The following is a 14,094-nucleotide window of genomic DNA, read 5'->3' as shown; positions in this document are numbered from 1 at the left end:
TGGTTAAATGGAAAAGGAACAAAAGAGAAAGCGCAAGGGTCATGCCATTACCAGCAGAGGCAAGGTTCATGAGGGTCTTGCCCACCTGGCGGGCCCTGCCACTCGCTGCACCAGCCACAGCTCCCCCGGCAGAGGTGGCTCCTGCATGGAAGTGAGCCATGGTGGCCCCTGCAAGAGCTGCCATGGGGGACGCTCCCGCAGGCTCTAACCGGGCACCCTCCAAGCTCCCCATGATGGGCAGCCTCTGGAACGACGGGCTGGATGGGTCCCCTCCGGACATGGGCAGGGCGACCCCAGCGTGGGAGGGAGACTGGGGTTTTTCCCCATGGGTGTAGTGGGGTGGGTGCTGTTGTTGGTCAGGCCTCGGGGCTGCTGGGGTGGGGCGAGGCTGGTTGGGGGAGATGGGGCTGGGGGCCTCGTGGAAGTTGTTGAGCATCTCCTTGGAGGAGCTGAGCTCAGGCTCCCCCAAGTCAGTGGCCCGGGAGAGTGAGACGTCCAGGATCTTGGAGGAGAAGTCCTTGGTGTGCGACTCATCCAGGTCGTCGTAGCTCTCTGTGTCTTCGGCAATGCTATTGTTGGAGCTGAGGCTGGCTGAGATCTGTGCCGGGGTCATGGTGGTGATCTGGCAGCCACTCTTCTTCTTCAACTGGGCACCTGCCGGACCCCCAACCCCTCCTCCCTGCAAGAGCAGCGCCAGGCTCTGTGGCGGAGGTGCCCTGGGGGGGCAGGAGGACACTGATACAGAGGCGGCGGTGCAGGCCGGGGGTGGAGTGTTGGCTGGGCCAGCAGGCCGGGCGGAAAGTCCTCCAAGCTGGCGCCGCTGCTGCTGCTGCCAGCCCACCGAGGCAGCATTGCGGGGTGCACCATCTTCTTCCTCTCCTGTGCTTATGCTGCTGAGTCAGGCTGTGGCTGCTTCTGCATTGGAGCTGGCAGGAGAAAGGCCCGCCGCCACCTCCGATGATGACAATGCCTCCCTCAGGCACCGGCCTGGCCGGGCTGAGGAGGAGAGGAAGAGGACACAGCTGCCGTCCCAACCTGGCTTCCCTCAGTGGCAGTGGTGAGAGGAGGCAGCCAGCTTCCCCTGAGGAGGAGGAGGAAGAAGGAGCCGCTCCTGATGATGCAGAAGCGAGGCAGCCCCCGCTGGCTATGGCCCCATCCAGAGATGCCGCCTCACAGGGCACCAAGCAGCTGCCCCAGCCCCGCTGCGCCTCAGGCTGATGCCACCGCTGCCACCCTGTCGGAACCACCTAGGCGAAGCCATAGGTGGCTTGCTGTGAGGAGGTGTGTGGAGAACGCACATGGCCAGCCAGGCTGAGGAGATGCTCCGCCTCCGCCTCCTCCGGAGCTCTGCTTGGCTGAGCGGGTAGAGGCTGGCTTAAGGGTGGGGGGATGGTGCAGGTGCTACCCTGCCATAGATGACAAAGGCCCGGTGGGAGGGGAGGGGAGAGGGAAGACGAAGGGCTTTGGCTCCCCTTGGTGGAAATGGCCAAAGCTCATCGGAGGAGGGGCAGAAAGGGGAAAGGGTGTGGCCACAGCCCAGCCACACATATAAAGGGACCGTCGGGACGAAGCTGGTATATGATATATGGTATATGGTATATGGTATATGATACAGCTCAATTCCAACACAATGTCACACGAAATAATTAAATCAAAATGAAAATAAATCAAAATCTATGAAAATTCAATATAACAATGCAATCAGAAACATTGGAAAGGAATTGTGAAATATTTAGTATAGCATGTGTTGCTTTTACATCAAAACAGATGGCGCTGGTTTTCAAAAAAACATGTTTTTACCTATCACAGGTGTGACATCTATATAATATAGGTATATAAAAACACGTGCGTATTCGAATGCAACGTTGTGTCAAAATTTCAAAGCAGTCGGTGAAGAACTTTCGGAGATTTAAGATTTTGAACAAATGAACATTTACATTTTTATTTATATATAGATGGCCACTATCACAAATCTGAACAATTAGTTTTAGATCATTATTTATTGTTATGTGAACGAGCCTGCAAATTTTAGAGGCAGTGGGGTGTTGTTTGTCTTCTCCTTTCTCTTCTAGTGTATGTATGAGCATAAAATGGCTTTCCTCCATTTACAGGAGAAAGAGATAAGTTTTTGCGGCAGGTAATGATTTAAATATTACGTGTTTAGATCATAGGAAATGTATTCCCACAGGGATGTTTAACATATGGTCTAAAATTTTGTTTAGTAACTATAAGCTAATTGCTTAATTAAGCACACAACCAAGGAGACAGGATCACATGTGCCGAGATTCCTTTTAATATGTGGATCAAAATGGCAGCTGTTCCAAAATCTGGCACTTTGAAGAGAAGCTCCTCCTCATTTAATTGCATTATTATTTGCATTATTTCCATTCATTTCATTAGTCAGAACTGAAAAAAAATAGTCAAAGTTTCACATATCCCCAAGACTTAAATTCTTGCTCAGACTGATGATAATGGCATTTTGTCTGGACCTGAGCTTCAGGAACCAAATTTATATAGTACAAGTACATAGGAATGTTGTGGTAGCAATTGTACACACATACTGTTTTTCAAATACATTTGAACAATTAGGGAATTTTGCAGGTAGAACCAGAGGAAAAGATATACTTATTGATCCTGCAAATTAATTTTTCATATTTTGGGAGTCAAGTATAATAGAATAGATCTTTTGTCCCAGTGAATCTCATTATAATAAGTATGCGGCCAGTCATTTTTAACAGAAGAACATATTTTGAAGAAGTTAAATAGAATTGTAGCCCTCTGATGAATGTCAGCGTAAGACAAAGATAAGGGCCAACTTAAAAAGTCTCCCATCCTTGGATATTCACTGCTTTGAATAATTCAAGGAGAATCTTTGCACTGTAGTATTACCTATAATTGTAGCTCCAAAATCTAACAAAACAGGAGGATGAACAGCTGGTGACTCTGGGCAGCTTATAATTAGATGGAAGCATAAAAAAGAAAGGAACTAAAAGCAAATCACAACAAACACCCAGAATCTAAAAAAAACAAAAAACCAGAATAATTGAATAATTTAAGCCAGCTATTGAATAGACCACACAGATATCTTACGTTCTGGCCAGTTTTATCTCACAATTTGGATCAGTGTCTGGGAAAAGGGTTATGGTCTCAGGGCTTTCAAAAGGTCAGTAGATTCAGGGCTGCCCGAACTTGGTAGGGAATTTGCCATAGATGGTGCTAGAAGGCATATTTTCTGGGTCCTGCTAGGTGTCTTTTTTTTTCTTTTTCTAAAAGCGATCTGAAGCATGTTCTACCCTGCCAGATCTCATGAGATGAGCAGGGATAATTGGAGACAGCTGGTCCCACAAATAATTTAGCCGTGTGCCATGTATTTCTCCCAGATGTCTATACAAAGCAATACAACTACAAATATGTTGGAGGACAGAGGAAATCTACCTCATGGCAGCTATTTTTATTATTTGCAATTTCCCTTATGTGATTACTTTGTGAAATTAATCCTAAGCTTAGAATAGCTTGATTAAGTTTGTTGAAGGGATTATGCACCGTGGCTGAACCATGGCTTTATTGAAAACATTTTGGGGAGACCACTGAACTCCTTTTATATTTTTAATAAAAAAAGATTTGAATGCATACCTGGATGATTTTTTGCAGGCTGAGTACTACTAAATGCAATCTTATTATGAATATTACATTTGGAGTCATTCATTGTGGGTTTAATTAATATATATTTTTTAATTCTAAGATGAGACGTCTTAGAGCAGCAAACAGTTTATCAGTCAGACAATGATTTTAGTTGCTGGATATATTCTTGAGCCCTATTAACATCTAGCACTAGGAAAGAGCTTCAAATTTGCCACACTAAAATATAAAATTTACAATAAGTTAGAATTACCTTTTTTCTATCTTGGAGGATATTAAATTAGAAAAAGTTGCATAAATTGTTTAATAAAATTAATGCTGAATATAGATGCAAACCATCATGAAATAATTTGGTTTTTCTACCAAAATATTTTTTTTACCTTCTATGTGCCTTTATGATTTTTCACTAAAAAATAGGGGTTCTCTTAGGATCAAAATCTGCCACAGATAAAACATTGAATACTGTCAGTAGGTTTTATTTCAATTAAATATATGAGGATGAAAAGCCTAACATTTTGCAGCACTATTTCTTGTACCATAAGATTTTTGCAGAATTTGTTGCCAAATTATCTTTAATCAGAGAACATTCTAGGTTTGCAAGAGTCAGATTGCAGTCATATTTGCATTTGAACCTGTTTTAGGCAATTGCCCGACTATATTAAGAATATTTTTAATAAACATTACTAATGCACTGCATTTGGCGTTCAAATTAATGTACAACCTGAATTCATCCATCCAGTCCCGGAGGATGTGCTGTCTTTCCATATTTGAAATAAATATTTCATTTTTCTCCCCTCTTACTATCATTCTCTTACTGTGCCTCAGGAATGAGGCCAACAGAATCACTGCCCTCATGTGGCTGGCATTGTTGCTTCTGGAAGCTTGAAAGGTTTAGATGGTGACATCACCATTGCCTGGTTGAGGGCTCTTTCATGTCCCCATGCTTTCAAACAGTTGGTGGGCAGGAGCTGGAATGAAAGATAGGAGCTCACTCAGTTATCGATTGCAGATTTGTTGATTGTCAGCCCAGCATTCTAACCATATCAGTCAGCAAGGTCTACCACAGAGCTAGCATTACATGCTGCTGTTGTTGAGGAGTGAAGAGTGTGAAAAGAAAAGGGATGTTTTTCATTCTTTCTTGCCTACTTTCCCACTCCCACTGCTGGCTAACAGCAATGCCCCACCATCCCAACTCTTCTCACCCTTGTTGCACCTCCCTTATTTATGTGCTTTTTATATGGCACTACCATTACCCTTAGTGATGCATTCATGATTGACATCCATGTACAAATGGCTTGCCCCATACTTGCTCTTTCTTATAGCTCCTACAAAGTCAGCTCTTACAAAGTCAGACAATACAATTAGCATAAGGAAAAGTTAAATTAATCCATGTATTCTCAGCCCAATATTCTGCATGTAGATGCAAATAGTATTTATTTGGTAAATAGATACCTATTACCAAATCTAAATATTCTCATCCCTTGGCCATGTTCATTTTATTCTTCATTAGGATCCAGACCTGATTCATACTTTTATTTAGGCATCATTATTTGCTCAGTGTTGCCCAAATCCAAGTGATTGGTTTGTTTGTTCTTGAATTCTTTTTTTTAGTGAAGCATTACTGCATCAAATTGTTATTCTTAGGTCTCATGTTTATAAACCTCCAAATGACCCTCTTTGTTTTCAGTGAATATTCTTTTGTTTTAGTTCCATTTCCTTATGAAATTAATCAATTACAACTTGATTAACCCATTTTGCTTTTTTCTTCATCCCAGTTCAAAGTACAGGAAAGTGCAGTTTCAGATCATTCTAATTAAGTAGGGCCCACTACTTCCTTTAGTTGTAGCTTAATTGTACCTTCTATTCATTTAATGACTGAATCGTACTGATTAATTCCTTACTGATATTTTTATGGTTCTTCAGACTGTGTCAGTTGTTTTTAATGGTCTTTTGTTTTAGATCATTCTCCTACAAAGTTAGAGAAGATAATTAGCATTTATTATAGTAGACAAGCCATGAGTAAAATGTCAGAAGAATTTTAACTATGTTCTTCAAGTTCTATCTTGTTGGCATGGCTGCTCTTTTTAATTTTCTGAATTTCCCTTATATGTTTGATATTGTTCCCTGGTCTGCATCAACAAAAATAAGCTGCTTTACGGATTGTATTTTTTCTTTATCTTATATAGTTTATTTTGACATTTATATTGCCCACCTAGTAAGGTCCTCATGTTCATGTTGTTCATAGTACATGTTGAAAATTAAATAGAGTATAGAAAACTGTGTTAACCTGGGTCCTGTGCTTTTCTGCACCAGTCCATTTGTTCTGTAAATCCAAGATTTTCTATTTGTCTGTCTTTTGGATTTCAGACACTAACAGATAATCCTGTGTAAAATGGCCTTTGGAACAGTTGTTGGCTTTGCTTTTCCAGAGCTGTCTTCAGTTTTCCATAACTTTTCTGAAGGTCCAGCATTCAGTATTAAATCACAAGCAGCATAGTTTGCATACATGTTGTTTCCATTTCAAATTAGGTAAGTAGGTAGGTAGGTAGGTAGGTAGGTAGGTAGGTAGGATTTCATCATGTGAATGCCAAGACAGAAAAGGCCTTAGGCCCTAGGGCTTACCAGATGTAGCCCCCAAGATGATTCAACCCATCATGTACCCACTCTATTGGATCTGGTGGGACAGGATGAAATTGGGAATAATCTTCCATCAATCTAATAACTCCATGTCATGAACGTTTTTGTAGTCTAAGTTTTAGAATCTTAACAGGAGATATTCTTCATTGATCTATAATATTTGATAGTATATTTAATATGCATTTTTTTTCATTCTTTACTGTGACTGGCAAATAAAATATTTTTTTACTCATGTTTTAACAGATTAAGGATTTTGTGTGGACAAATACGTATACATTTGAGGCTGGACAACAACTAACCTCATAGTCAGAGATGTTATTCCCATGGAAACTGATGTTTCTGCTTTTCTCTGTCGGCTGCTTTGGAGGTAAGGACATATGCTAATGTTTTCCAATGAAATTATTAAAATAATAAAACTAAGCTCTATATAGCCTAATAAAATGTGCATTGTAACAATAAATATTTTTAAATATAATTTATTTTTATTTTCAAAACAAACACAACACATAAAAATCTTCCTTCTTTACATACTGTAGAAAGTGTATCAGTTGGTTACAAAAGGTTTGTGCATGTCTTCCACAGTCATCAAGCATAATTCATATTAACTCAAGTTTTTTAACTCAAATATTTATACATATTATCCTTGTACCTCCATTTTTATTTGACTATAATTATTTAAATGTCCTTCATCATAAAACATACCAAGACTTAATACATAACCACATACTGGCATTTCATTTAATATTTCTAAAATCCTCCAATAACACTGAATCCTTATGTCCTATTCTAGCTAAACATCCATAATATTTAATAACAAAATTTTCTAATCCTCCTTTCCAAATCACTGTTGGCAATTTTCATCTAGTTTCCTTATATTACACTCATACATATATATAGGTTGTCATCATTATCCCTCCTTTATTTGACTATATCCTGTATCATAACATTTTCCCCCTAATAATCAAAACTTAACTGTATCTAACTTAATTCTTTTTTATCAACCTTTGTATATAATCCAAAAGGATTTCTAATCTTCCTTTCATGGGTACCATTCAATATTCATATCCAATTATTACTTATCATAACACTACACATTGTATACATTATTATCATTATCAATTATTTCTTTAACTATATCTATTATCACTAAATTTCACTAAGTTTAACTAGTTTTAACTTATATTCTTCCATCTATCAACCTGCATCTTTCCAATAACAAAACAATCTCATATCTTCTGCCATTTGTGGTACCAATCCTCTAGTCATCTTCTTGATCAGCTTTGTATGGACTTCTCTTAGCAAGTCCTTGTTATAAGATCTCTCATATAATCTTGATGGCCTCTTTCTGTTTCCTTATTCAGTTTGTCTTTGATTGTCAGCAGTGTTATCAAAACTTTTGCTAGTGGAATTTCTTTCTTTAAATCCATAGGTTCTTTAATTTTATCTTCTTCTATATCTTGACCTTTGAAATAGATTTCTTTCCATTTAATTCCTCTTTCTGTATTCCATTCTTTCCATTTTCAGGAACAAACCAATTACCATAGATATCAGCAGGTTTGGTCTCTTTATATTCATTTTCCACTTTGGTTTTTTGAGTTTCAATCACCCCGTTTTGCATTTGATGAACATTTTCAATTTTTTCATTATATTTTCTTGTTATGTGCTCTAGGTATTCCAGTTTTTTCTCTACTATATTTGATAATTTCTGTAGTTCTGAAAATATATTTTGCAAAGTCAAGACCTCTATTTTTCCTTGGGATTGTGTCATTCTGACAAGCACAGCTACTCTGGCTTGAAAGAAAGATCAACAAAATTAAAGCACAGATTCACAAATCCATCCGTTTCAAAAGGTTTGCATAGATTCGATCCCTGTAAATAACATTTAAAAAATAAGATAACCACTGTCCAAAACCATTCCAAATTCAATTCCGCCACTTGATTCTTCTATTTTTTTAATTTAAATTGGTTTTTGAGTTTTTTATAGGCAGTCTCTTCTTTTAAAACAATAAAAATTCCTCATCAGCTGGAAACACTTTTTCTTTCCGTATCCTTCCATTTTGGAGCCGCCTCGACTTTGTTAGCCTTGGCTGGATTTTTTGTTATCATCTTGAAGAACTTCTCTTGCTTCTTTTGAGGATTTTGCGATAACCCCGAGATCAGCAAGACATTCTTCCAGTTCACCTTCTCTTTGGGATGGTTTAGGTCCATTTAGACCACCCAGTGGCAAAAGTGTTGGTTGTGGTCTCAGAGCATTGAGACCACACAACCATCTCATCGCGACATTGGCTCCTCCTCCTATTGTAACAATAAATATTAATGTGTTATTAAACTAAGTTAATCATTTAGAATTCAGAAGAATGTGAGCAGATGTGTGTGGTTCAGAGACTCTTTAAAAGCTCCTGTACCACTGAATGAATGATGGAAATATGGCAACAGGATATGTATGTAAGAGAGGATGTTGTAATATAAACAGTAAGTGACATACATCCCTTAAATCAGAGTAAACCTTGCAATTAGGCTACCACTGGTCATTTAATTGACAAATAAATAAATATTTATTTATGCATTTATTTATTTATATATTTATCAATCAAATTTGGAGACCATACATCTCATGCTCAAATGGACACAAATCCTTAATTCTCATATTTATCCCATGACTGAACTTACTCATTCTTTACCAATCTTATTCTAAGTATTTAATGCTAGAATAGTGTTTTTAATTTAAATTAATTAACTATCAATTTATTTATATTATGAAAAAGTTCTTCTGCCATAGCTTCCTATTACCAGGTTTTTTTTTGCATTTTCCTTTCATATTTGCTTTAGAGATACATAACCCCTTGATAATGTATGTCTGAAATATGACCAACGGGTGTTCTTTCTACATCTAATCTTATTTTATATTGAAACCCAAATTTTAAGAAAAAATACTACAAAAACTTCACTGATTTTAGTGAAGTTTGGAAGTCCAGGAATCTGAACTTTCATTTTTTTTAATTGCACATACATTAAAACTACTCAAGCCTTTAATCATTTGAAACTCTGAAAAGCTAAGCAATTTTCAGATAGCTTGCCTTTTCACAATTACTAATATATATCTATTATTCATCTAATATTGTACATAAATAGTTTGATATGAGAAGGCTATACCCTCATTACTTGTTTTTATATTTCCATATTTGGAAATTGAGACATCTGTTAACAACTTGCTGCCAATCAAAATATGCACCTCTTTCTACCTTTTCCCATCATTCCATTTAAAAATGTTTTTAACTATAGTTCTATACTATTACTTACATTATTCAGGATAGTTTATTGTAATTAAATTTACTCTAACTTTATACTTCACAAAAATGTTAAGATCTTAAAATCAACCAAGTGAAGGAATAATTTAAATAAAATTACCCATCAAAATTGAAGAAAACCTTCCTCTTGAGGCTAATTATCTTGTATATTTACCAGTAGGTTTTACTTATTCCATCCATTATTTGCTCTTTCCTGTCATTTTTTTTTCATTCCAAAATAAAGACAGGGCTCTGATAATAATTTTGAATATCTTGAAAGTCCTGAAGATTTAGGAGATTAAACTATAAGAGCAAAACTGACTTTGAAAAGCAGCTGAATGTTTAAAGCTGGAAGACATGATTGTAATGCAGCTCTGATTTTTAAATATATATTCTTGACGCACTGAGTGGTATTCACTTACCTTCACTACTGGTTCGCAAATTTGAGCTTGTACGTATCCGCACATGCGCTTGGGCATCTGCGCATGCACTTTGGCTAAAATAAATGCCTCAATGGAATGGCATAGAGCTGGGGTGGGTGGGCAGGGCCACCTGCTATTTCTGCTACCGGTTCGGGCAAACCGGTCCAAACCGGCAGAATACCACTTCTGGAGTACGCACTAAAAAAGGGAAGAGTCCAGGTTCCTCCAAATAAACAAAGCCATCTATCAGGATCTAGATCTGAAACAGATCTTCCCTGTCACAGTCCCGGACCGCTTGAATGGTATCCCATCAGAGATCCATATGACTGCTACTCTGATGGTGTTCTGAAAGTCTTTGAAAACTAAGCTCCTTCTCCTAGGCTTACGGAGAGAGGCGAGAGTGATTTTGAACCCCTATTGTTGTTTTGCAGAAAAGTGGAGGTCTCATTGATGATCTTTCTCTTTTCCCTTATTGTTCTTGTCTTTACAATTTAACTTACCCAGAGTCGTAAGGGTTGGGAGACTTCTACATTTAATAACATAAATAAAATATCTTTCTGACTTTGCCTGTAATAGATATAATTTCATAAGTCTATTTTCTTGTAGCTCTTTTAAAAATCAACAATCTGTAATGAAGACATTTCTCAAATGAAGAAAGAAACATGTTTATAGATAATAATGGAAAACTGATAATAGTCTTTAGACCAAATCTTAGGTGGTATCATAAAAAGTTTGTAATTCTGTAAAAAAATACCCCAAAAACCTATTAAAATATATTCTGGACACAACTGAACAGATGAAACCTTTCCCTTTCCCTTTCCCTTACATGCACATTACAGTTACTATAGTTAAAGTGTAGTAGAGTAAAATCATTAATAATAAATCTTATTAATTTTTACATTTACTATCTTTATATAATTGTTTAACACAGAAAAGCTTTGCAAATAAAATATACAGCTACTTTGTTATATTTTCAGTTGTTTCAGTCCTTTTTAAGATTAGAAATTTTGTTAAATAGTTATCATCAGTTCAAACATTATTAGCTTTCTCAAATGTTTAAATATATTGCATATTATAGTTTCTACTATAGTTTCTACTTGAATAAGTTGTACTCTCTGATGCATAAAGATTCCAGAATTGGAACTAGGAAGTTAATAAACCATTTTATAAACCATACCAGGTCTCATATTTAATAGATATTGTATCAGTGACTGAGATGTTCTTTCTGAGCATATTATATAAAACAGTACCTTTTCCACAGCTTTTCAAATTATTGTTGAGTATCAGAGCAGCAATCATTTTTCAGACTTAGACCTGAATTAAAACAAGACAAACAGATAAGACAATTGCCATTCAAACTGAATAATAACTATGTTGAAAATTGAGTGCAAAACACAATAAGTTTGAGAGTCAGTGTTGTATGTTTGACTGGTGATTCAAAACACCCATGTTAACTTTTTCATTACAATTACCTTCTGTATTTTATTGATCCATATCATATAATTCACTTGTTTTCTACTTCTTTAGTTATTTAAACTAATATGGTAAGTTAAAGAGACATGGTCTAACATATTTTGTAATCTGAAAGACATTCCAGAAGATTTCTCAAATGCTGCCAAACAAGTATAAGAATAAAACAGTATATCACAGAAGTGAGTACAGCCCCTCATATTTTGTAAATATTTAAGTATATCTTTTCATGTGACAACACTGAAGAAATAACACTACAATGTAAAGTAGTGAGTATACATCTTTTATAACAGTGTGTACTATACATAAAACACATTTGCAATATTCTTGTCATTCAAGTATGGAAGATCATTAATTATAACGAGAAATAATCAAATTTCCTACAAACTGTGCAATCTAAGTACTTTTCTTAGGGGTGATAGAAGGGTTGTCATTTACGCACAATAATATGTTTAGACTACAATTTTCCATTGGATATTAATCTTGTTTTTAATCATTAGGCACTCTTTTTATGTAAATATAGGCAGTGTATGAATGTCCCTCTTGTAATAAATCATATTTTAGTTTACCAATTACATGTAAATTATTTATAATTATTTATAATATAAACAACTTTTCTAAGTTAATACGTACATTATTCAAGTCACTCTTCTGGTTTAATGTGTATGTATCCCTGTTAACTATTAAAACATCAGCCAGTTTCATCTTTCATCATCATCATTCTTGTATTCTGTCAACTTTAAAACCATATCCAAAACATTCTGCTTTTCATTTACATCCTATTCTATCTCTTCTTTTAAGCCCAGTTTTATTGTATCAGGCAGTCTAGAGAAAACGTTCTGTGTACATGGTTGTCAAATATCCTTGAATTCTTCTGAGTTAAAATACTTTTCTCCATTCTGTAATATTTAATTCTCTCTAGTTTCCTTTAGTAACCAACCTTTAATATTTCCTCTCATTGTGTTTTTCTCCCATCCAGAACATTTTGCAAGAAAATATTTCTTACACTTAAACTCAAAATCTTCATATATTTTTAATGTTTTTAAACAAACTATAAGAAGTATTCTTGTAAGTATTTCAAAATATTACTTCCAGTCCATCTGTCCCTTAGTCCATTTAAAAGCTTTCCAAAATCAACATTCTAATCACCCTTTTGCTGCTTCTTTTGCTGCAAAAAAGCTTTTCTTTAATCTTTAAACTCACATAAAGATTATTTCACTGTGGATTAAAGGAAAATTCCCCAATGTAATGAAACTGGTCTTTCTGAAGGATCTTAATATCCAAGAAGCAATTTACAAGCCATTTCCAGTAAAGGTCATTCAAAGGGGAAGTGGGCATACCCAGGATCCTTTTAAAATTAGAACAATTAATCAATGGAACAGCTTGCCCCCAGAAGTTGGGATGCCCCAACACTGGAAGTATTTAAGAAGATGTTGGATAGCCATTTGTCTGAAACGGTATAGGATTTCATGCCTAGGTGGGGGGTTGGACTAGAAGACCTCCAAGGTCCCTTCCAACTCTGCTATTGTATTATTGTATTAAAGGTTCTGAAAAGTAGCCTGGAGGAAGATGATCTCTCAGGTCCCAGAACTCTAAAATCCACTGGAAACAGTTCTTCATAGTCTCATTGCAGGGAGCATCTGTAGGGAGAACTCTGGCCAATCCCAAATAATCCCCGACTTCAGGGAGCCGATTCATCGGCTTTACTTTCTGCTGTGGTTGTTGTTGTCCTTAAAAACATTGTTTCAGTCCACTATTGTTTTCCTGCAAGTGCTTCGAATGTGGTTATAATGAACATACTTAAACATGTTATTTAAACATTTTGTAGATTACATTGTTTCTTTCATCCATCTGTGTTTTATCTTTGGTTCTGGATAATTCATGGCGGAGTGGTGACTGTGGGTTTGTGGGCTATTGTTATTCATAGAGGTTGGAGAATTCTGGCTGTCTGAAAGAAACAATGTAATCTACAAAAGCAACTGTAACCATTGCAACCAATTCTACATGGCACAAACATTACTTCAATTAAAAACCAGGATCCACAAACACCAGCTGGCAGTCAAACGCCACAATACCAATTCCTTAATCTCTATCCACGCTGACATCAAACAGCACCAGTTCAATTGGAGAAACACAAAAATCATCAGAAACACTACCACCCACCACACTCGTGAATTCATTGAAGCCTGGTACTCACAAGCAGTTCCATCAACAGACACATTGACCTACAACAGCCTATGAACCCCTCAGAAGCCAAATCAACTGCACAGCCAATCAGAGACAGCCTCAACCAATCCACGTTACACCCTACCAGTAGTTCACCTCCCAGTGACCCTGACCTGATCCTCCTTATCATACAACCCATCACAAGACCCGTCACAAGACTCACTGATGACTCACAGCTGATCTCCACTCCTGCAGGAAGGATGTTGCAAAATCTCCATTCCCACCCGAGTCCAGGAGAAGGATACTGCAAAATCCTCATTCCCTCCCCATTCCTGGGGGAAGGATATTGCAAAATCTCCATTCCCACCCCATTCTGGAGCAGCCAGAGGTGATATTTGCCGGTTTTCTGATCTACTCAAAATTGCCACTACTGGTTCTCCAGAACTTGTCAGAACCTGCTGGATTTCGCCCCT

The 14,094-nt window shown here is 37.1% G+C and overlaps 1 protein-coding gene across 1 annotated transcript in view; it reads left to right on the top strand.

Moving 5' to 3' along the window:
* The window catches only part of LOC106539210 (contactin-3), a 189,133-nt gene that overhangs the window by 38,155 nt on the left and 136,884 nt on the right, over positions 1 to 14,094 (top strand). Inside the window, exon 2 of the mRNA XM_087708890.1 lies at positions 6,520 to 6,643. Coding sequence (XP_087565016.1) covers positions 6,589 to 6,643 — 55 coding nt within the window. The 5' untranslated portion in view covers positions 6,520 to 6,588. The remainder of the gene's footprint in view (positions 1 to 6,519; positions 6,644 to 14,094) is intronic.

The sequence above is a fragment of the Thamnophis sirtalis genome, unplaced genomic scaffold (genome assembly GCF_051295495.1).
Source record: "Thamnophis sirtalis isolate CommonGarterSnake01/CBP01778 unplaced genomic scaffold, rThaSir2_p1.2 scaffold_3, whole genome shotgun sequence".
Taxonomy (NCBI): Eukaryota; Metazoa; Chordata; class Lepidosauria; order Squamata; family Natricidae; genus Thamnophis; species Thamnophis sirtalis.
The sequence above is the reverse complement of the archived record's forward strand: the minus strand, read 5'-3'. Positions and strand labels throughout refer to the sequence as shown.